The 23,166-nt window shown below is 31.6% G+C and overlaps 5 protein-coding genes across 5 annotated transcripts; 3 read left to right on the top strand and 2 right to left on the bottom strand.

Annotated features, from left to right (window-relative positions):
* On the top strand, positions 941–5,164 carry LOC109360944 (WD repeat-containing protein 26-like). The gene is made up of 5 exons (XM_019606174.1): positions 941–1,090; positions 1,400–2,253; positions 3,173–3,274; positions 3,549–4,178; positions 4,810–5,164. The coding sequence occupies exons 2-5, from the start codon at positions 1,477–1,479 to the stop codon at positions 5,023–5,025; spliced, it is 1,725 nt and encodes a 574-aa protein (XP_019461719.1). The 5' UTR covers positions 941–1,090; positions 1,400–1,476; the 3' UTR covers positions 5,026–5,164.
* Positions 5,659–7,922, bottom strand: LOC109359333 (membrin-11-like). The gene is made up of 4 exons (XM_019603954.1): positions 7,602–7,922; positions 7,070–7,190; positions 6,835–6,984; positions 5,659–6,362 (listed from the first exon to the last, which is right to left on the bottom strand). Exons 1-4 carry the CDS (start codon positions 7,814–7,816, stop codon positions 6,201–6,203), a joined length of 648 nt encoding a protein of 215 aa, XP_019459499.1. The 5' UTR covers positions 7,817–7,922; the 3' UTR covers positions 5,659–6,200.
* LOC109358993 (transmembrane protein 56-B-like) lies at positions 9,022–13,720 on the bottom strand. The gene is made up of 9 exons (XM_019603476.1): positions 13,493–13,720; positions 12,224–12,426; positions 12,011–12,099; positions 11,784–11,922; positions 10,223–10,297; positions 9,904–10,025; positions 9,747–9,822; positions 9,529–9,588; positions 9,022–9,174 (listed from the first exon to the last, which is right to left on the bottom strand). Exons 2-9 carry the CDS (start codon positions 12,356–12,358, stop codon positions 9,046–9,048), a joined length of 825 nt encoding a protein of 274 aa, XP_019459021.1. The 5' UTR covers positions 12,359–12,426; positions 13,493–13,720; the 3' UTR covers positions 9,022–9,045.
* LOC109359360 (glutathione S-transferase F9-like) lies at positions 18,614–19,923 on the top strand. Its single transcript, XM_019603994.1, has 3 exons — positions 18,614–18,795; positions 18,895–18,943; positions 19,239–19,923. The coding sequence occupies exons 1-3, from the start codon at positions 18,652–18,654 to the stop codon at positions 19,688–19,690; spliced, it is 645 nt and encodes a 214-aa protein (XP_019459539.1). The 5' UTR covers positions 18,614–18,651; the 3' UTR covers positions 19,691–19,923.
* On the top strand, positions 21,682–22,881 carry LOC109359364 (glutathione S-transferase F9-like). The gene is made up of 3 exons (XM_019603999.1): positions 21,682–21,865; positions 21,994–22,042; positions 22,267–22,881. The coding sequence occupies exons 1-3, from the start codon at positions 21,722–21,724 to the stop codon at positions 22,719–22,721; spliced, it is 648 nt and encodes a 215-aa protein (XP_019459544.1). The 5' UTR covers positions 21,682–21,721; the 3' UTR covers positions 22,722–22,881.

Here is a 23,166-nt window from a genome sequence, read left to right as displayed (position 1 = left end):
AAGATAAACCACTATTGATAATGGGGAAGAGAGTGAAGGTGAAAAAGGATGAAGTAGTTTCTCTACAAGAATCTCAAACATTTTGCATCTTATTACAACACATTTGTTATCATAAACATGTTTTCTTAAGTTGCACAATATTAAGAAATTAAAATAAACTTCATTTTAAGTGTCTTCATACAATGAGTGATACATATAGTCTCTTCACCCAACTTAAATAATGTTTTGGGTGGAGAAATGGGCTAAAAGCCCATCTCATTAATTATTTATTTAAAGTACCATACTTTAGGAGTGTGTAATTAATTAAATGATAAATGAATGGATGAAGTTTGGTGAGAAAAGAAAATTAAGAAGAAAACACGCCAATGATTAAGAAGGAAGACATTGCCTGTTTGGTATATGAAACTAATCACAAAACCTCAGAAAAATTATAAAAACAAAAATTATTTAATATTATTTTGTGATGTTTAATTGGTCTAAGATAGGGAGACAGAAAAATTATTAGACATGTAATCCTTGTTCTTACTATTAAGTACATGAGTGGGAGTGATTGTGGGATGGGATAGAGAGATCACCCATACCAAACAGTGTCTCATTCTATGTTCAAGTCAATTATAATATTCCATTTTATTATTTTTTGCTTTTAAATTTTTTATTTTATTCATATATTAATAGATATGATTAATTTGAGACACAAAATAAATATTTTTGATAATAAAATAGGTGATCTCCATAATGTGATTGTGAATTCACAAAGACAGAATAGGAGTAGAAATTAGAAAGATATAAGAAAAGTAGAAAAAGGAAATATTGAAACCGAAATGCATAAATAATTTATAAAAATGATTTTGATTTAAATATATATAGAGGAGGGAGAGAGAGAGAGAGAGAAGAAGAGAATGGAAGTTTGAGCCTGTGTGGTATGGTGGATTTTGATAACTGAAACATTATCCAATAGAAGAGAGAAACGAAGCACAATAACATCACCGATTCTTCTGAAAATAAAGGAATCGGCGTTGTTCGTTGAAGTTACGATTGCACCTCTTCAAACCGTGTTTCCGATCATTCTTCTTAACTTATTGGATCTGCGGTATCTGATCCCGATTCTTATCTCTTTCTTATTATTACTCTCACTACGGGTTTTGCTTATTTACTTCATTTTTTTTTATTTTTTGAATTTAATTTAGGTTTATTTAATTTCAGATAGTCGCTGTTTGTAATCGGCAATTTATGGAACTGTGTTAATTTTCTTGTGTTTTTTTAAATTCTTTTCGAGCTTTGTTTTGTTGTTTCAATTTGAGGAATTAGTTTGCTGTTTTAGCTTTATGGCACAGAGAATTTATTGTTGTTGATGATTATGATGATGATGATGATATTTCTATGGCCATTTTGTATTCAGACATTTGTTTGTTGCGGTTTTCAAGAGGTGTTTTCTTAGTTGTACTGAGTATTCTATATGGGCTGAGGTGCACTTTCATGGGAGGTGTGGGAGATGAAGAACCAGCTTTAAAACGCATGAAACTGTCGTCTAACGGATTAGTTGCTTTGTCTAACGGTTCTACTTTAAAAGAGCCTGTTGAAGGGTCGTCCAGTGGCCTGATGGCTCGGCCCATATCGTCTAAAGGGGATGAACAAGTGGTCGGTTCGAGAGGGGTGATTAAAAGGGTTGAATTTGTCAGGATAATTGCGAAGGCATTGTATTCTCTTGGTTACAGAAAGAGTGGAGAACATCTTGAGGAGGAATCTGGAATACCTTTGCACACTTCTGCCTTGAATCTGTTTATGCAGCAAATACTAGATGGCAATTGGGATGAGAGCGTAGCGTCATTGCATAAAATTGGTCTAGAAGATGAAAGCATTGTTAAGTATGCTTCCTTTTTAATATTGGAGCAGAAGTTTTTCGAACTTCTAGATGGTGAAAAGGTAACGGAAGCATTGAAGACCTTGAGGACTGAAATTGCTCCACTTTGCTCTAGTAGTAGTAGAGTTCATGAACTTACTTCCTGCATGGTGTCTCCATCTTCTAGGCAAGATACTGTTAGGATGGGGTCTCGGCCTAAGCTTCTGGAGGAATTGCAGAAACTGCTTCCCCCAACAGTAATGATACCTGATAATAGGTTGGAACATCTAGTTGAACAAGCCCTTATCTTGCAGCAAGAGGCTTGTCCGTTTCACAATTCATCGGATAAGGAAATGTCATTATATTCTGACCATCGTTGTGGAAAAGATCAGATTCCCTCTAGAACATTTCAGGTCCGTAAATGATGTCTAAATTTTTATTGTGAGTTACTGAGTTCTATGTGAGGTCTTTTTGCTTGAGTTCTATTCTTCTTGATAGATGTTGAGATCTAAATTGTTAACTTCTGAATCATTATATGGTTTCAATCGCTGTTGTTGGTGAAATCTGATAGATGATAGGTGTTTAGAGAGTTGACACAATTAGTTGCTATAAACAAACAAATGCGAGATGAGATTTGCTCTTGGTGTTCATGTGTTTGGTCCTCTCGTGAAACAAAGTGGGAATTGTCGCAAATCAATTGTATATATTTTGCTTTTCCAAATTTCATATCTTGAAGCAACATTTCAGCGAAAATAAGGTCACATGTTGCTAATGTCATGGCTCAGTATTTTGCTCTTGCACTTGAACTAGCAACAATATCTTGCTTCTTACTTCAAGGAAACCAACTTTCCTCCAATAAGAACACAATTACCTTAAAGTTTCTGATGGTTATGCCCTTTATCTTCACATAGGCATGGCCCATGGCCACTGCTCCTTTATTATATTTGAGGATCTGACTCATAATTCCTAATGAATGCATCAGAGTTTGTTGAAACTTACTGACATACATATATCAAATGAGATCTCGGGCTACTATTGCTATGCCTCCGCCATCATTTTTTAATTATTCGAGTTCACTTTCTTTCTTGAAAAATGAGATTCATGCAACACTAACCAAATTCAAGGGTAAATTTTGAACTTGTGCTTAATCTTTATAATCAGATTTCTTTCGGAGTGCAACCCGAAACCTAGGGAGGGGAAAAGAGAAAAATAAATTTGGTTTTCTGGTTTGATCCTTTTGCTGTTTATTTACAATGACCAGCCTTTACTTTTGTTGCATGAGCTATATCCATATTCTAATGTTATGTTCTTTTTGTACTAATATTCCGATAGATATTAGAAGAACATGATGATGAAGTCTGGTTCGTACAATTTTCACATAATGGAAAATATCTAGCTTCAGCATCAAATGATCGATCTGCAATCATTTGGGAGGTAATATTTCATATTGGAATGACCTTGTCATTCTGTCTTTTCTGTTCATACTTCTATATTTTTTTATTTGTATCTCAAACATGTTTTCATTGCTTGTGTTTTGATATCCTCGTACTCAAAATGCAACTCCCAGTTGTTATTTTTTTCTTGATATTACAATATCATACCCTCATTGGTCAATGCACAAAAAATTGCACGCTCATGCTGACACCTATATAAATTACGATTTAGTGCTATCAAATTTGTGTTCAGATTTTATTTTGCTTTTTTAAAGGTTGATGTGAATGGTGGACTGTCTGTAAAGCATAAATTGTCTGGTCACCAAAGACCCATTTCCTCTGTTTCTTGGAGTCCTAATGATCAAGAGCTCCTCACATGTGGAGTGGAGGAGGGTATTAGGCGTTGGGATGTCTCTACTGGTAAATGCCTTCAAACTTATGAAAGAACTGGTGCTGGCCTAGTGTCTTGTGCATGGTTTCCAACTGGGAAATATATACTTTCTGGCTTAAACGACAAGAGCATTTGCATGTGGGAATTAGATGGGAAAGAAGCAGAGTCTTGGAAAGGACAAAAAACACTTAAGATCTCTGATTTGGAAATGACGGGTAATGGGGAGGAGATTATAAGTATTTGTAAAGACAATGCAGTACTGTTGTTAAACAGAGAAACAAAGGACGAGAGATTTATTGAAGAGTATCAGCCAATAACCTCATTTTCTTTATCGAAGGATAACAAGTTCTTGTTGGTTAACCTTTTGAACCAAGAAATACATCTATGGAATATTGAAGGTGATCCTAATCTTGTTGGCAAGTACAAAGGTCATAGACGCACCCGGTTTGTTGTCAGGTCTTGCTTTGGTGGACTTAAGCAAGGCTTTATTGCCAGCGGAAGTGAGGATTCACAGGTATGAATCTTAAATCTTATATTATTAATTGTAGTTGTTAATAATTTGCAAATTGAAATTCCTTTGCTGCGTTTATGTTTCACTATTGTGCTGTCAAGCGGACAAATGTTTCTCAATCTGACAGTTCCATTAAAATATTTGGCACATAAGAGACCGTTAAACAGTGCTGTGGTTTGATTGATATATTGGACTCGGTTAATAATATCAGTAGAATGAATTCAAGTTCCATTATTAACATATTCAGGTCTGATAGGCTTGTGATATTTAGTCTAGTTTTGTATGGATAAGACTAGGTAGGGGGCATCTTAGTAACAAATCTGCTTGATATGCCCTGCAGTTAGGTCAACTGGTATTCTTTTTTTTTTATATTGCTAGTGACCAAATAAAATCCATATTTACTAGCTTCTAGTTGTGTTGTTTAGTAGATTTCCTATGAGGATTCTAGATACTTGATGTACTTTGCTGAGATAAATAGAATTTTAGAAGCTATGAAGCTCCTTTCACTTGGATGTGATTCTGTTCAACAAGCATTGCTACAATCTATAGCTAACTTCTTATGCTAGCTCAATTCTGTTGCATAAGTGGACATTTGTTAAACTTTAAGCGCGCCATGGGTTTGAACTATTTGTAGGTTTACATATGGCACAGAAGCTCAGGGGAGCTTATAGAGGCATTGGCCGGTCATTCAGGGTCTGTTAATTGTGTAAGCTGGAATCCTGCTAACCCCCACATGCTAGCTTCAGCAAGTGATGATCACACAATTCGGATATGGGGCCTAAATTGCATGAAACTAGGGTACCAAAATGGTCACAGCAATGGCATCCATTACTGCAATGGGGGAACTTAGATGAAGTCAAACTCACATTTTCAATTGATTTCTGTTCTTTTTTTCATCATTGTAATTATGTAACTCAACAGAAATAGACATTCGTATAAAACATGCATGTGGCTTCTCCTAAATCTCTTAATAAATTCATGTTCATTTATGCGCACTTCCTTTTTCTTTTGGATCTTTGGGAGCTTCATGTGATCCAAGGCTTCATTTAGATGTCTTAGGCTCTCTTTTAAAGCGTTAAGGAAAAAGCGTTTTTTTTAATGGTATGAGAAATTTGCAAACCATACATTTGAAATCTGACGGGGGGAATTGTAATCAGAACAATTATATATTTTTATTTTAGTTTTGAAAGAAAACAGGGTATCACAATCTCTTTTCTTTTTCTGAAGTGAAACCTATGTATTGATGATAGTAAAAAAAAACACTATTGAGGATAGAGTGGGATAGGACGATGGATGGAAAAAAACATTATTCAGCTTTTGTTGTAATAAGAAAACTTGCATGTAAACTGGCCATAATAAGAAAAGGATGAAGCCTGTTGTCCATGTTAAATAAATAACAGATAAAAAATATTACAGAAATTATCTCTAAGTATATTTATAATTTGAATGCTACACGTTTCTGTATGTTATTGAAGATCACACGTTTTCTGAAGAAACTGCTCTGCAGCTCAGCCTCCTAGACCTTAAATGTAAACCTTGTATACCTTTTAACAGAGGAATTTATGAACATGTCAGTTTTTCAAGAACTGATCATGTTAACATCTCCACAAAACAAAAAGCGAACACAATAACAACAACAAAACAAAGTTGATTTTGGACATGCTTTGACTAGATTCACCAGCTCCCTCGATTGCATTACAGGGACTACTTTGTGTTATTAAAATTCTAGTCAGATATGGAATCTTAACATGGAAAATTGAATGTAGAATAAATAATGAACCAAATATTATAAGAAATTTTATGCAGGCTTAGTTAGATTCTTTGAGCACATCATAATATATCATGCACTGCTAACTTCCACCCCAGATATCTAGTGTGAGCAATAAAAATGAGATTTATAAGCATCCTTCAATATGCTCTCAAAGGCTATACAAAAGTGCTCTGTAATTCAGCCTTATAGACCTTAAATCTAAACTTTTCACAAGGAACTTAAGAAACATGTCGGTTTTTCAAGAACAGATGATGTCAGCGTCTCCACAGAACAAAAGCAAACACAAAAATGATAGTCAAAAGCATGCCTGCATATTTGATCCATTGATCAACACGGTTACGTCTCTCAATTAGCCTCAAAACAGAGTTTGATATTCCAACTGTATTGAGGACATCCAATGCTTTCCTATGTGCACTCTACACCAAGAAACCAGTCAAATAAAAAGGTATATCAGAAACAACATTGATACTACATCAATATAAATATGAAAAACAGTCTCAATATTGATTTAGAAATGATAAGTAACCTCGATATCGTTTAGCCTACAATGAAAATGAACATAAAAACAAAAGTTTATTTTTCAATAAAAAACTGAAACTACAATTGAAAACATCAAAAGCAAAGACACTGCCATCTGCATTGCATTTTTAACTGCTTGAGATGCTGAACTGAAGCTACTTAAACCATTACAATAAAAATTGATGGGAAAGCAAAAAAACACCAGCTTTTCAACCAGAAAAAAAGTAAGCCTAATATGTAGTCCAGCATTAACAATAGAAAAATGATGACATAATAACACAACCTAAAAAAATAGCATCAAAGTGTTTGCATCCTAGCTATCAGGCTATTAACCATGCACATTTGCAGTGAAGGTAAGATGGAAGATACCTTCAAGCGATCCCTTTGGCCATGTATCGTTGAAAGGATGGCCTCCCCAATTGCATTAGCATTTTCCAGCTCGTGAGCAGAAGTTCGAACCGACTGCATTGCTTGTGCCTCCTCGTCGAAAATTCTCAAAACATGACTCGAATCCCCATTCTGGCACATGAAATTAATGAAGTTGTCATGTATCAAAGCAAGAAATAGTGAGTCATTAAACCAGAGCATGATAGCAATTACATACAACTCGTCGCAGAAGTTCTGCTCTCTCTTTAGCTTCTGTCATTCGTTTCTGATTCCTGAAGTTATATTTATCCAAACTTTCCTTCAACGATTCAGCCTCTTCAGCTACCTGTTCTACTTTTCTGCAAGAAAATGCATAACATCACCACCTAAAGAAGATCCTACCCAACTAGAATACACTAATGACGCAAACACAAACCGAATTCTGCACTAACTATCACAGATAACTCACTACAGGTTTCAATTAATACCACACATTATGTTATAAATCAGAGTGAAATTTGCACAGGCACAACCAACCAAAATCTGATTAATCATTAAAATTATTAGAAGTTAAAAAGACAACGAAACGCTTAATACATTTATCTAGAAATTCTGAACATTGCAGCTTCATAATAATTAATATAGATATAGAAGATATTTCAGAAATTGAATTTTAGTTACAAATTTAGAGTTTCTTCATTGTTATGCAAAGAGAAAAGCGAGAACAAAACAAAAAGCTTAAAAAAAAGAGAAATGAGAGAGAAATGAACCTTTTCCAGAGATCGCGTTGAGATTTAGTCGGAATAGAACGCCAGAGACGATCCATCTGGACGTAGAGTGATTGGATCTGAGAGATATCGTTGTAAACGGAGTCGGAAAAAGATAACTCACCGTGCTCAACGCGTTCAAGGCCATCGCGTGTTCTCATAAGAAGCTTCTTCGCCCTCTGGTATATCTCCGATAGCGTTGCTCCGTCGCCTTCCATGGTGATTCCGATCCGACACGAATTGATGTTTATGTAATTTAGTTTCACCTCAGGGAATTTATTTTAGTTTTTAAAAAGTTCCACAAATCAATTCCAAAATTCGCCCATTTAATTAATAAGTACATTTCGGAAAATTCATTCCTCAACCGCCACTTTTTTTACATGCGTTTTAGTTATATTTTATGGTTTTTTGTCCTCAAGGGTCACTTTTATGAATTAAATTTTTAGATTTTTATTGTTCTGAAATTTGGTGAGATTTTATACCATTGAAGAGGGATTTATTTAATAAGTTTTTTAAACTTATTCTTCATTAATTATATATATACTTATTGGTTTATATCTAAACATTAATTCAAACAATTATATTTCCCTAAAATTGATGATTATGACAGAGAATAAATTGAGGAAGTGAATCCCTAAAAGACAAATCTCATGGCCGTATTTGATGGTTTAGGAAACTTCTCATACTTTTATAATTCATAAACTCTATTTCCACCAATTTGATGTTACAGTTTGATCAATGTTTTTTAATATTGACTAATTAATTATATATTGATATAATTTTCCATTGAATCCACCAATAGTATATTTACCATGTTTGGAATGAGTAATTGACCACCACTAGAGCAAATTGGCAAATAATATGTATATTATTGAGATTATTGCTATTCCCTAACCTTATATGATAGCATATCTTCTCCAAATCTATATTTTTTTTGTTGCTAAAATTATGAAGGTAAAGCTCAAATGCTTAACTTACTACATTCTAAATTCTACAACAAACTTTTGATTCAAGATTTATTCTACTCAACTACTACAATATTATTCATGACAAATTATGACATAATGTGCCTTGCTGATCAGTATAATGATTTGATGATTATTGCATATAAAAAAGTAGAAGATTTGATGCTAACATTCACCTCATATTTCTTAATTTTCCTTAAATGTAGTTTCAATGTGGATTTTAAAATGAGAATAGTCTAGTTAAACTATAACAAATTTTTATAAAAACTATGTGCATATAGGAGGAGTATAAATTAAAGTAACAAGTGTTGGAACATAACCAAACAGAACTAACATATATTTATACAAATATAGTTGGGTGTTTCAGTTCTATTACATCCTCAGGTGCGGAAAGAATATCAACACTTTAGGCTTATATACTCATATTCCTCATATTGTTCACTAACCTCATATTCCTCATAATGTTCACTAACCAAAAAAATTTACTGCCTCTTTGCCAATGTCTTCCTCAACCCTTTGATAATCTTTGCAAACCAAACCAGGTTCATAATTGATAGCACCAACGGCACAACAATAACTAGTATTTGCCCGAAATTGTGCATCTGCTGAACCTGTTCAATAGTCCAACAATTTTATGTGATCCCCCACAAAACTCTACAACATTTATCACAAACATCATTCCACTTTACTTTCCCGGGACACAGTTCGTAATCCTATTCTAACAAATATTTTATCGTGTCGACTGCTGAATCATGCATGTGTGATCAAGATTGAAGTGTAAAGTCGTGCGAACTTTTACTAATTTCTAATCTTGACTATTCATGTAAGAATTAAGATATAATGACTATGATTCGCTCATCTCGCCTCTCACTACAAACCACTCTTATCATACTGTATTTTCAAATCTGCTAGCTAAAAAGCACTATATACCAGAAAATCCTTAGATTCAGTGTCATCATTATTACCTGATCAAAGTGCAAGTAAACATGGTAAAACATGTAAACGAACAAAAGTATTCTGGCAACCTGCACGCAGAGATAGGATATTTCAGTGAGCTTAGGGAAAGAATGAGAATTCTATATACTCAAAATGATATCATGTTCATGATGATGAATGATTACACAGGTAACATGATAAACAAGACTGCCATAAATATATTTCAAACTGCAATGACTTTACTTACCAACCACGCAATGAATATCACAACCCCGTTGATAAGATAAGCTTTGGACCTTTTCATTCCAGCTATGTCAAGATACCTTCACAAACACAATATTCACATTAAAAGGGAAAAAAATATTACATGACATATAAGAGATCAAATGTTAGTGCAAGATTACCATCTCAAATTAATCCCTGGAGTAGTTGTCTCGGAGATGAGGACCATGTATGTGTATAGCTGCCCTTCCCCACTCAACATCGAATAGGCTACTGCCACTAAAGAAAACAGATGGTGAATCACCTGAAACAATATTAATATGAAGTCACGTTAATCCCGACCCAACCAAAAGGAGAAGAAAAGGGAAGGAAACCAAAATCTGTCCATAATCGTCTCCAGCTAATTTCTTATCAAGTGAGATATCTTAAAATTGAATTCAGCTGAAGTGCTAAACAAGACAGGTCGATTAGCTATACAAGTGAAAAGCAAATGGTCCTTACATACTCATATCCACCAAGAGAAGGAAAAAACCATAATATCATCCCAAGGTCAGCAATGAAGTAACCAACAGAAACCTGTCACAATAAAATTCAAACGTAAAAATCTGGAATTCTTTACCAGATAAAAACAGAAACATAAAAAGTGTTAAAGATCATAAGATGAGCTATAAACAAAATAATATTTATTTTTAAATTGTTTTTTGTATTGACTTCCACCCCCAGTCCGAAGACTGGTTCATGACTGTGGGAATGGATACTTTAGTCAAAGACAAAGGAAAACAGAAACGAGTATATTAACCACTCTAGTCATCTCGTTCTCTCTCTCTCTCACACACACACACTATTGCCTTTTTCTTGTTCACTAATTAGTGTTTCCATCAAAGCTCATATCTTCATATAGATTTCGTTTTCAGTAGCTCTCCATAACTATAAAGTCCGACGCTTTAAGCATCATTATTTGATTATCAAATTATAAAATCATGCATAAGATAAGGATATAAATTGTGCTTTCATTAGTTTACCGTAATAAATAAATTCCAAAGATCTAAGCATCAATGTTTGACCATAAAATTATGCATAAGATAAAGATAATAATTCATTTTACAAAGCATCACCAGTCTAAATCATTCAATCCGGGCTATTAAGCCCATTGCATTAATCACACTTACTAAATCAACACATGGTCCATGTTGTAACAGAAAACTTCAGTCACTTATGTATTTTACCCATTAAACAGATTGCGTTACTTAGCAAACATACAGGTATGGCAAGCCTTTGCTTCATTCTTTGAAATTCAAATGGTAAGTAATGTGGGAGAAGATACACATGGGATTACCCTGCATTTCTTTAATTCTTGAGCAAAACTATGACCTAAAAGAGAACATTATGATAGAACGTTATGAAGGAAAAAGTATTTTATCACCATTCATCAGTATCCCCTATAGATTTATGATAAAACATTATGACATCATTTGATCCATGTAGCCGACCTCGCCTTGGTTGTTGTTGTCGTTCATCAATAGCCCGCAGATTAAGACTTGTGTGTTTGAGTATTTGATAATTATATAAACAATCTGCCTAAAGTCTTCTGCGTGAGAAACATTCTGAAACCTTAAAACTCAATGCAGGATTCCATCATCACTTTATTCACTACAAAAGATTATCCTCAACTGCAGTCATGTTACATAATCTCCTTGCATATCATTTGTACTTAACTGATCAGAGGTTATCTTAATATATTATTTTGCATTTTTGCTTTTACCCTGTCACTCCTAAACTGTCTCTACTCTGCCTTGCTTTCATAACAAAGCATGGACATCCTCCTAATTTACCTTCCACTATGCGTAATGATTCACAGACAATTTACAATATCTCTATCATAAAATGTCAAGAAATGAAAATCCCACCTCATTCTATAGATTAGGTGAACTTGGATTTACTGACATCCAAAGTGACATAATTATAAGTGATTATTGCATATCATAATGGTGACTTTTACAGATATATGACAAAGAGGATAAGAAAAGGCAAAACATATTGAAAATGTCCAGATCATTCTTACCCCCAGAGCAAAAGTAGACATTGAAGTGTTTCGATCTGTAATGAGTTCAGCCGCCTGGTTGTCAGAATATAAATCCGAGCAAAATACCAAGTACAGGGACATAGCTGTTATGAAAATGGCATGAATGGTTGAGATAGCACTGCACGTAGAATAGAAGAATTTGTAAACACATTATATCTTAAGAAGCAAAAGAACAGATTTTCTACTAAATGAAAACATTCAATCACCGGTTATTCCACTCAATACGTTGGATTTTAGTGAGGCTGGAATACGTCTTAAAGTAAACAGTGCTAAAAAGCTGAGTAAGATCAGAGACCTGGAACATGGGGGAGATTTAGAGATAAATATAAGATCAAAAATAATAAGTGATACTAACTTTAAAATCACCTAAGAAACTTACTTTAGAAAATAGTATGACAACATAATATAATACAACATACCATCTTGCAAGCAAAAATGCCACCAATAATGGAAGTATATGGAATTAAAGGGTCTGCTAACAAATATTCCTTCACAAACAAATTAGCCTGGTTCTGGTAAGATTTGAATTTCATAATTTCTTTAGAATCCAACATTGCAACACTGTCCCTAAGATTTGAAGTCTCTTGAAGATTGTATGTGCTTCCACCTTCTTCCAAGTCACCTATTATATGAACAATATAGGTTTGAAGATAAGAGGCAAATAAAGTATATGCCTATTGTATGCTAAAGAGACAAAAGACACAGTAATTAATAACAACTTTCTTTGTGATACAGCAAGGATATTCATAAAGGGAAAAAGGCAATGCAAGGAAAGAATAAACTCTAAAAGGGTAAGAATCTCCCATAGAAAATCTATGTGCTCTGCCCCAATCAAAGACACCAAGAAATCTACTGGCATACAAAAACACATTGCCATAACTCCTTTTCCTCCTCACCCTGGCCAAAACCTATAAAACTAATCAACAAGACAAAAACATGATTCAAGTAGTACATACTCAAGTTTCACCGAAAACTCCAAAAACATCTATTCCTATTTCCAAACATAGCTGCCCAGCAATGTAGAAAACAACAAGTAACAACTAGATCACCAATCCTCCAACCAAATCAAGAGAAGTGAAATGTAATTATTAATATCAGCAGCAGGTAATAAATTATTCTTTCATCATGAGAAAAGGGAAATAAATACTAACATAATTCTGACATGATATACAGTTTGTTGGATAATATCAAGTGCCACCAGTTACCCTTGTACATATATATATTGCAGTTACTACTATGAATCAGTATTCAGTAACTGCTAAAGTCAATGCAAAACCGATAGATTCAAAAATTGAAGGAAAAAACATACCAGTGATTTTAATTTGTAACATAAACAATAAATAGTAAAGAATCTACAAGATTGGGAAACATCAATTCAGAATTAACCAAAATGCAATTGAGATAGGATTTAGGTAACAAAATTTCGAATTTCCACATCAAATTCTCATCCCCACCCACAGTTCAGTAATCTCTTAATCAAATGGATTTGTGTCCTTGACCACCAACTTATGCACTACACGACATAGAATCATTTGGGTAAGTTCAACGAGAACAAAAAATCCTTCTTTATTTTTTTTAATTCAACTTCAGAACAAAATTTTATTCAAAAAACTGAAAATAAATAAATAATAACACTTTCTATTTTTCTTGCTTCCAGAATTCATAGTAGGAAAAACAAAATATCGTACCAAATCGCAATGATTTGTGGAGTTACTGAAACGAAAGCAGGGGAGGAATTTCGATAGCGTGGTTGAGTAAAAGGGGTAGTGTTGATTGAGGAAATGAGAATGAAATCTTAAATCTGAAAACCCTAACGAACAATTGGATTTGGATTTGGGGAAGAAGAAGAAGAAAAAGAAGAAGAAAAGGAAGAAGAAGAAGAAGGTGGGAGATAATAATAGAGAAGAAATGTGGGCAGCACCATACTAATATTAAACTTCTATACGTTCTATTTTATTTTACTCTTGTCATGTTTATTTGGAAAAATAGTGATTCTCAATATTCAATGTATTCTATCATTTACTCTAATTATTATTACCGTTCCTTTAAATTACCAAAACACATTTTCAACATATATAAATATATAAATCTCTCTCATCAAATATTTGATTCTTATGAGTGAGATATGGACAATTATGCACTCCAAATTAGAGAGTGGAGGATATTATTGAAGATTTGACGTACAAAAAAAATTAACTTTAAATTTTATTTAAGAATATTTTCAATTGCATATGAATTATGAAATCTTTTTAACTACTTATCTATTAATATAATTTCATCTTTTTAATAGTTTTTCCAATTATTTTTGCTATTTATGTAATGGTTTAAATATATATATATATACATATATATATATATATATATATATATATTTTGGTGATTAACATTTAGGATAAACAAACCTTTGGATTTAAGTTTGAACTTGAATTCAAAAATTAATATGATCAAACATTATAATTGAGTAAGAGAATAACCTTAACCAATTCAAGTTGAGTTATATTCACAACTATTTCATGCAAATTCCTAGAACTCTTGTGTGTTAAAAGTGAGCCACGGAATTACTAATAAGTGAGCTACAAATATGTACATTATGGGAATTCATTTAAATTTTACATTATCTTATATATTTTTCAATCAACTATGTTTGAAAATAAAAGGAAAGTTTACACATCTTGACTGAATCTAATATATTTTTTTATATGGTCACTTAAAATGTAAAAATAAAAAGTCCATTTTAATATAACAAATTGTATTCAATTTTGTTGTTGTAAGCTTAGTAATATTGTAGGTTTTTATACTATTGTTGTATCATTCCTTTTTAATTATTATTGACATTTTAAATAAAGTAATTCAAATGAAAGATAGATGAGTAGTAAGGAGTAGTAATAATAGATGAAATGATTTATGAATTTTTAAATGACATAATATAATTAGTTGATAGAATAATTTGTGACAACTCATCTCTATTCATATTTCTTACATATCAACCCTCCCTCCAAAACATGATACTACTTTATTGAGTTGGGAGTGACAAATTGACAGTATAGTTTTTTTTGTAAAAGAATGTATACTACCAATATTTTTTTTGATTTCCCACATACCGGAGGCAATCCTGTCCAAACTGAGAATATTTACAAGTACGTGAGGCTAACTCTCCCAGCAGACATTTTTTCTATTCACAAGACTTGAACTCAAGACATTACTTAAGAGAAATCAAACATGTACACTTGAACCAACGCTCATTGATAGATACTACCAATATGAGAAGATGTCATTTATTTTTACTTCAAATAAAAATTTATAACATTTATGTCTCATATTACTTTGGCTTTGTAACTTCTTTCCTCAATTCCCTTGTCCTTTTTAGTTTGAGAATCATAAAATTAAATTTTATAATAGTCACAGTCTACACGAAAATTGGAAAAAAAAATGATAAGAAATTACAAACTGTGATATTAGTATATTATTACAAGATGTGTATCAGACCATTTTTTCCTCAATTCCCTTGCTCAGAAAATAATGAAAACAATTTGTTTTAATTTCACTATTTTCTTCACCAAAGTTAAAAAATTAGAAACAGAACATAGTGACCATTTTTTTGGTAATTAACAAGCAAAACGTGCTGAACTAAAAATGACATCAAATAAACAACATAATATGTTCAAAATTGTTGTTAGCCCCAACATGTAATAAAATTATATAATGTAGCAAAGAAACATTTTTATCACTTGGAGTGGCACTAGTGTCTTTGTAACTTAACACAAATGGAAATGAATTACGGTGTTGGTTCAAGTGATACATGTTTGATTCTTCTTATGCAAAGTCTTATATTCGAGTCTTGTGAATAGAAAAAATATCTGCTAGGACAATTAGCCTCACATACATGTGGATGTTCCCAGCTCGGACAAGATTGCCTCCAGTACGAGGATACACGTGTGAAATAAAAAAAAATGGAAATGAATTTGTTCCAAGTTGCATGGTGGTTTCATTTCATGCAGTTACTAACACTCCGTGAGTACACATTTTTGAATGGTAGGAGTTTATTTCCCATTATTTTTTGGAGCCACATTCTCTATCTCAAAATTTATATTATTTTATGCACCCATAATTTTTCATTGTCAAAAAACTAAAACATAACTTAAGATTTTTTGACCAATGAAAATAAGATGATAGATTAAGTAACACAAAGTTTGAGACAAAATGTGTGCTCCCGTTATTATAAGATGCTTGATAAATTTCTACAAGATGATATAGGCTTTGGATATTTTTTTGAGTTAGGCTTTTATTTTAACTTAGTGGAATTATATTTTTATTTGGGGGTTGGGGTCTTTCTTGTTTGGTCTGGGTTTAAGCTTCTCAGTTGTTTTTGTTGTTTGATATTGGGCTCATTAGCTTATGGGTTTCCCCTCTCTTTTTTATAACTTGCCTCATTTTCAATATTTTTTCTAGTTCAGAGAAATGTTCTCAAATATTCCATTATTAATTAAAAAAATACTTTTTAAATGTGTTTTTTTTATTAACAGTTGCAAAGTGACACATCAATGTTGTGGAGTATTTTTTTATATTGATTTTCTTCTTTCCTTAAATTATAAGGTGTTTCTGAGTATGTTGATAAGTTGATTTACATATTTGTGTGTCACTCTCTTATAGTGTAATCAAAATCCAATGTGATAAAGATAAAAAATATGGGTTACTTTTTTTTCTCAGATATTATATTTATATATGGATAGCTTATACTATTTGATTATAGTTAGCCTTATAGTCACGTCATTTTCTTTACACTTACCATTTAATTTTGTCTCGTACCTCAAAATATATGAAGCAATATTTGTTTGGTTGAGATATGTAGGATACGAATCTTGTGCCATTTTATATCTTATATGTAATCACGTGAAATAGAGAGATAATAAATACAAAGATATAAAAATATATAAATTGTGAATGAATATATTGATTAAATATTTAGTGTTTATTTCTCTCCACATATATAAAAAACTAATGGGAGGATATATTTTTTTGTGTGTGGATAAGAGAGGATGTTAATTGTATGGACTAAACATCTTTAACCATGGAACTCTCTCGAGGAGTCGAGAGAGTTCAATTTTACTGGTCATACCATTCCACAATTGATTTGTCAATTTCATTAAAAATGGATCACAACTCTCATTAAGGGTAGTATCTATTGAAAAACAAAACTATCATATTTTACACATTTTATAAATTTAACATATGTATTTTATTAGTTTATTTAGATAAGTTTGTTACATATTCCTATACTATAAATAAAATCTTATGTCTTGATCAAATAATGAGAAATATCTATAAATTTTATTTTACGTTTTGGCAACATTTTCACAACCATATACCATAATTTCATGAAGGGATTGAGCTCAAAGGTGAGGAAAATCAATGGGAAATATTTGAGAAGCCGTTTAATTGTTAATCTCATTTTCATGAAAATTACCATTCCATAATCGATTAAATAACACTAATATTATTTCTTTACACATTACCCTACCTTGATTGGCTTTATTACATGTGAACTAGCGTTAAATAATAGTATCATTCTTTCTTTAATCGGAAAAGTAGCTCATTATCTTTGTTGTGATCTTTATAAATAGACACCCAATAAAGTTTTAAAGAGTCCCTACCTGAATAAGGATTTTCTATCCTAAAAGAAACCTATTTCTATGATTACTAAATAATATAAAAATATTATTTTATATTTTTTCTAAATAAAATAACACATTTTAATTAGTTTGAAATATTATTAAAAACATCAATTAAGATAGAGGATCTTCATCCCTTACTCCACCCACTCTCTAGGTCGTGCCCTCAGCTACTGAGATCTCATAATTTTTTCTTGGGTTATAAAACTATGCTGAAAATGACATTTTAACACTTTTCTTTTATAATAAGTCTTTATTCGTAATATTTATATACTAACATTTTTAAAACCTATATAGAATCAACAAATCTATATTATTTTTATTTAAGATTTAATAATGAATGATATATTAATAATATAAAAACATTATATAATTGTTGTGATGTGATGGGCTCGTTTATTTTAGCTTTCAATTAAACAACTAAACAAAATTCTTGTCTTTATTTGGTGTCCACATTTTGCACGCATTAAACTCTTTTGATTGTGTTGGATGTGCGACACCAAAGCTTAAATCAAGGCTTTAATTTTAAGCTAATATCCTTTTCAGCTTTTAAAATTTCAAAGTTGTTTGTGAATGAGAGTCTCGGATTATTGGTAAGTCCTTTGCGGGGGCATAAGAAAAGTAATGGTTCTATGTATATTTTCCTAACTCTATCACTTATCTCTGACATGAATATATATTCAATTGCTTCTTTGTTCAACACTTGCATGAACTATTTCACACGTGGAAACACTACATGTTCGGAAATTCAAAACTCATGTGCTGCAAAGTGCTCTTGCTCACAAGTGTCAAATGAATAAATAAAATAAAGTAAAGTAAAATAATGTTAATAAGAATATAATATAGTTTTTAATATACGAAGATAATACTCAATTTCACCTAAAAAGAAACGATGAAATACATAGTCTCTCTAATCAAAGTATATACTAGTATGATTATCCACTTTTTTGTATCTATGAAGACTTAATCATAAAGATATATATAATGGAGGACTATTAACTATTGAAAATGCTACTTCAACCTTTTAAGTTGGATTTTATAGTCTTCAAAAAGTCTAAATAATAATTCCATAGCTTTAAAAAATATAATTAAATATATTGAATGGATAATCTATTAATATTGATTGATTCTGAACACTATAAGAAGTACTAACCAGATCATAGGTGAAGAAGGTAAAGATGGTGGTGAAGGTGTATGGTCCTATGTGTGCTTGTGCAAAACGGGTTATGGTTTGTCTTACTGAGAAGGAAGTTGAATTTGAGACTATCCCTATTGATGTCTTTAAAGGGAAACACAAGGACCCTGAATACCTTAAATTACAGGTTCAACTTTTCTATTTTCATTTCATTTTTTGTAATTATGCCTATAGTTTTTTTCATTTTCTTATCTTCTAATTCATGTTCTTTATTCTTAATCTGCAGCCCTTTGGAGTTATTCCTGTCATTCAAGATGGAGACTATACCTTATATGGTTATACATTAATCCTTCTTATTTTTTGTCCAACAATGCTAATATGCTATACACATATTACATTTGCATAGTTTTTATATATTATTTGTGTTGTGCAAGGAGCATTATTCTTTCATATTTGAATCTTCTAAAGTGAAAATCATAATTATTGATGAGATTTAAGAACTTCACAATTTGTTATTAACTTATTATACATGTATTTTATCACACTCTCAATAATGTTGCACCTTTTACTTCATCTAATTCATAGCACTAGTACATGCTAATAATTTAATGTTATAATGTTTTAATGCAGAATCTAGGGCAATAATGAGGTACTATTCTGAAAAATACAGATCTCAAGGGGTTGAGTTACTAGGAAAAACAATAGAAGAGAGGGGTATTGTGGAACAATGGCTTGAAGTTGAAGCACAAAACTTTCACTCACATGCATACAACTTATCCATTCATCTTTTATTTGCTAAACCATTTGGAATCACTCCAGATCTCAAGTTGATTGAAGAGAGTGAAGCAAAGCTTGAAAAGGTGTTGAACATTTATGAGGAAAGGTTATCAAAGAACAAATATTTGGCTGGTGATTTTTTCAGCCTTGCTGATATGAGTCACCTTCCATTTACTGATTATATTGTGAACACAGAAAAAGGGTATTTGATAAGGGATAGGAAGCATGTTAGTGCATGGTGGAATGACATAAGCAATAGACCTTCATGGAAGAAGGTTGTGGAAATGGACAAAGCTCCAATATAATTGATAAAAGGAGTTTATGGAATATGCAAACCATTATCATATCTTTCAATAAACTTAGTTATTTTGTGTTTAAGGATAGGAGATGGTATATTTTCAGCATAAGGGTATGTGTTGAATATGTTCCTTTTCTCCTTTCATTTTCACTATTCCATATCTTGTGTTGATGCACTTTGGTTATGTGTTGTGATACTCTTTTTGTCTGAATCAATAAAAAATACTATTGCTTAAGAGTATGTCTTATGTTTTTATTTGGATTTAATATGTATATACTGACGGTGTAAATGTTTTTTATATTGTCAGTAAATTATACACCATTGATTTGTTAATCACCATTGACTCTCAAACAAAAGTAATACAAATCAGTGGTGGATAATGTGCTGACAGTGTAAGAAAATTTACACTGTCAGTACATAGATTTTACCTAAGGCCTTAGGGTAGGGCTGAAATAAATGAACCACAAGTATATGAATTTGAGTTTAAAATCTGGGCACATATTAAACTGTCAACACGTTATATATCATTGATTTGTATCACTTTTGTTTAAGAGTTAATGGTGATTAATAAATTAATGATGAATGATTTACTGACAGTATAAAAACACTTATACTGTCAGTTGACCGTGAAGTTAAAGATATAAATAAAACGTGATTTTTGAACATATGATCTTTATGGTTTATACTCAACACTAACACCGAAGTTAAGAAAATCCTTTTTATTTTTAGGCACCTAGAGTAAGTATATATTTAAATGCTGTTCACACTTACATAACATAAATTTATTTCAGTTTTGCATATGATCCGCAACATTATTCGGCCATATGAATATTATATTATATATATCTGGTGGGGGAAACATATTATCAACTTTGTAATAATGGCTCAAAAATGCTAATAAACAAAGACCCAGTGGCCAGACAAATTGGACTGAAGATACCCTTTTTATATTAATAGTAGATGATTAATGTCATTATTCTTCACTTTGATCGAGTAAATGTTCCAAAAAATAACACTATCATCATTCACATGTAGAGGTAATAAAGTAACCAAGATTGAAGATTACAAAAGATTCTTATGGTACGTTTAGTTTGCTAAAAGAAATAACAATACAAGTTTTGTCCTTTTTTATTGTTTAAATTGCTTTAGTTAAGTGAAGAACACAGTGCATCTATTGTCCTTTTCAACCCATAAATCAAAACCACATCCACTTAAAAGATCCTCAACTTTCCAATTTTTCTATATGGGATTCCTCTTACACTCTACTCCAACACATAGTACATATATAAGCAATAAGTTTAAAATATGTGCACTGACAGTGTAAAGTTTTTTACATTGTCAGTACATCATCCACCATTGATTTGTATTACTTTTGTTTAAGAGTCAATGGTGGTTGACAAATCAATGATGAATGATTTACTAACAGTATAAAAAACACTTACATTGTCAGTATATACATATTAAATTCATAAACAATACTTAAATACTCATCACAAATACATACTATTGGTTTTTGGGTTTTCAATAACTTTAATTCATTTTCATGTTGACATCTATGAATCTTCATACAGATAGCTTGTTATTATATATATGGCTCTACTCATCTTCGGAAGTACCAACACAAAATACATTAACACTTAAAAAAGAAATGTAATATTTATGTACTATCAATGTAAAAATTTATTCATAGTCAATATATCATTTATAATTCATTTATATTACTTTTGTTGAAGAGATAATAACAATTAAATATGAATGACAAATGATATAATAAATAATGTATAAAACTCTTAGATAGAAATATACATTTTTCTCATACTTAGAACACACGTTACTACTGGTTATTGGGGTTTTAGTCTATTGAATTCATTTTCATTCTGACTGTGTTTATATGGCTTTTAGGCATCTACACATAGTAATGATTGTTTATATATATATATAAGGGTATCAATGAAATAGGGTAATATATATATTTATATATATACACAGAGATCTATACAGAACCAACATCCAAAACCAAAAGAGTGTTGTGAAAAATATGGTGGTGAAGGTTTATGGCCCTGCCTATGGTTGCCCAAAAAGGGTTCTTATGTGTCTAATTGAGAAGGATATTGAATTTGAAACTGTGCCCATTAATTTGTCTAAGGGAGATCAAAACCACCCTGATTTCCTTAAATTACAGGTTTCAAAATGTTTTTTTTTTCTTTCCATTTTATATTTTTCATACCTACCAAATTGTAGTATTTCTATCTGTCTAGGACTCACTACAATATCTCTTACAAAAAAACCATTTTTTCTTCATAATTGCAGCCTTTTGGAGAAGTTCCTGTAGTTCAAGATGGGGATTATACTCTATATGGTTAGTTTATGCAATAATATTCCAACTACTTTTCAACTTCCTATGTTTTTTACATCAATAATGTTATATCCTCGTACTCACAGGAAAGTAACACATGTAACTTGTAAATCAATCACTGAAAATAAAGTATCAACTTATGACATATATCATTTTCGTGTGAGTAGGAGTATATATCATTTTCGTTTTGACATTCATTGAAATCCTAATCTACTTGGTATATGTAGAATCCCGTGCAATTATCAGGTACTATGCAGAAAAGTACAAGTCTCAAGGTACTGATTTGCTGGGTCAGACAATAGAAGAGAGGGGTCAAGTTGAACAATGGCTAGAAGTTGAAGCAAACAACTTTCATAGACCAATTTATGATTTAGTGATTCATGTTGTGTATGCACCAATACAAGGCTTTCCTTCTGATCCAAAGTTGATTGAAGAAAGTGAAAAAAAAGTTGGGAAAGTTTTGGATATTTATGAAGAGAGATTATCAAAAAGCAAGTACTTAGCTGGAGATTTTTTTAGCCTTGCTGATCTTAGTCACCTTCCATTTACTCATTATATGGTGAATCAAATGAGAAAAGAGTATATGATAAGGAGCAGAAAGAATGTTAGTGCTTGGTGGGATGATATAAGTAACAGACCATCTTGGAAGAAGGTTCTACAGCTCTATAAGTACCCTGTTTGAACAAAATATGAGACTAAAATCACTAGCTTTAAGTTGTTTAATCTAAGTTTATCTTTCAAGAACAACTTTTCTGAACATATACTTGAGCATGGAATATGATCCAATTACAAATGTTGCTTCTAAGAAGAGGAAATAAAGTGGCAGAATAAATGTGTTTATATGTATTTGTGTAATATATATAAAATATCGAATTTGAGTAGAGTTTTAGTTGACTAATTCCTGGACTCAACTTGACTCATTTACAGTTCTGGAGTAAGAAAAAAAACACAAGTCACTCATTAAACTAAAACATGGCTAGTTTTGAAAGAAAAATTGGTCTTGTTAGTGATAAAGGAGTTTTAGCAAGTTACATTTAGACTATTTAATTTAATATTATTACCAAAAATAAAACATTATAATAATAATGTTAGAAACATGTGAGATCATACTTTACATTAAATTGATT

This window comes from Lupinus angustifolius, chromosome LG11, assembly GCF_001865875.1.
Source record: "Lupinus angustifolius cultivar Tanjil chromosome LG11, LupAngTanjil_v1.0, whole genome shotgun sequence".
Lineage (NCBI taxonomy): Eukaryota > Viridiplantae > Streptophyta > Magnoliopsida > Fabales > Fabaceae > Lupinus > Lupinus angustifolius.
Note: the sequence above shows the minus strand (reverse complement) of the source record. Positions and strands in the feature narration are given on the sequence as shown.

Excerpts from the sequence above, each read along its gene's own strand:
- LOC109360944 (XM_019606174.1), top strand. The coding sequence starts at position 1,477 with ATGGGAGGTGTGGGAGATGAAGAACCAGCTTTAAAACGCATGAAACTG. Across the intron at positions 2,254-3,172 it reads TTCCCTCTAGAACATTTCAG|ATATTAGAAGAACATGATGA; the intron begins GTCCGTAAATGA and ends ATATTCCGATAG. Across the intron at positions 3,275-3,548 it reads GATCTGCAATCATTTGGGAG|GTTGATGTGAATGGTGGACT; the intron begins GTAATATTTCAT and ends GCTTTTTTAAAG.
- LOC109359364 (XM_019603999.1), top strand. The coding sequence starts at position 21,722 with ATGGTGGTGAAGGTTTATGGCCCTGCCTATGGTTGCCCAAAAAGGGTT. Across the intron at positions 21,866-21,993 it reads CTGATTTCCTTAAATTACAG|CCTTTTGGAGAAGTTCCTGT; the intron begins GTTTCAAAATGT and ends TCATAATTGCAG. Across the intron at positions 22,043-22,266 it reads TGGGGATTATACTCTATATG|AATCCCGTGCAATTATCAGG; the intron begins GTTAGTTTATGC and ends TGGTATATGTAG.
- LOC109358993 (XM_019603476.1), bottom strand. The coding sequence starts at position 12,358 with ATGTTGGATTCTAAAGAAATTATGAAATTCAAATCTTACCAGAACCAG. Across the intron at positions 9,823-9,903 it reads CCAGGGATTAATTTGAGATG|GTATCTTGACATAGCTGGAA; the intron begins GTAATCTTGCAC and ends GTGTTTGTGAAG. Across the intron at positions 9,175-9,528 it reads TTTACTTGCACTTTGATCAG|GTTCAGCAGATGCACAATTT; the intron begins GTAATAATGATG and ends ACTATTGAACAG.
- LOC109359360 (XM_019603994.1), top strand. The coding sequence starts at position 18,652 with ATGGTGGTGAAGGTGTATGGTCCTATGTGTGCTTGTGCAAAACGGGTT. Across the intron at positions 18,796-18,894 it reads CTGAATACCTTAAATTACAG|CCCTTTGGAGTTATTCCTGT; the intron begins GTTCAACTTTTC and ends CTTAATCTGCAG. Across the intron at positions 18,944-19,238 it reads TGGAGACTATACCTTATATG|AATCTAGGGCAATAATGAGG; the intron begins GTTATACATTAA and ends GTTTTAATGCAG.
- LOC109359333 (XM_019603954.1), bottom strand. The coding sequence starts at position 7,816 with ATGGAAGGCGACGGAGCAACGCTATCGGAGATATACCAGAGGGCGAAG. Across the intron at positions 6,985-7,069 it reads CAGAACTTCTGCGACGAGTT|AATGGGGATTCGAGTCATGT; the intron begins GTATGTAATTGC and ends TTCATGTGCCAG. Across the intron at positions 6,363-6,834 it reads GCCAAAGGGATCGCTTGAAG|AGTGCACATAGGAAAGCATT; the intron begins GTATCTTCCATC and ends TTCTTGGTGTAG.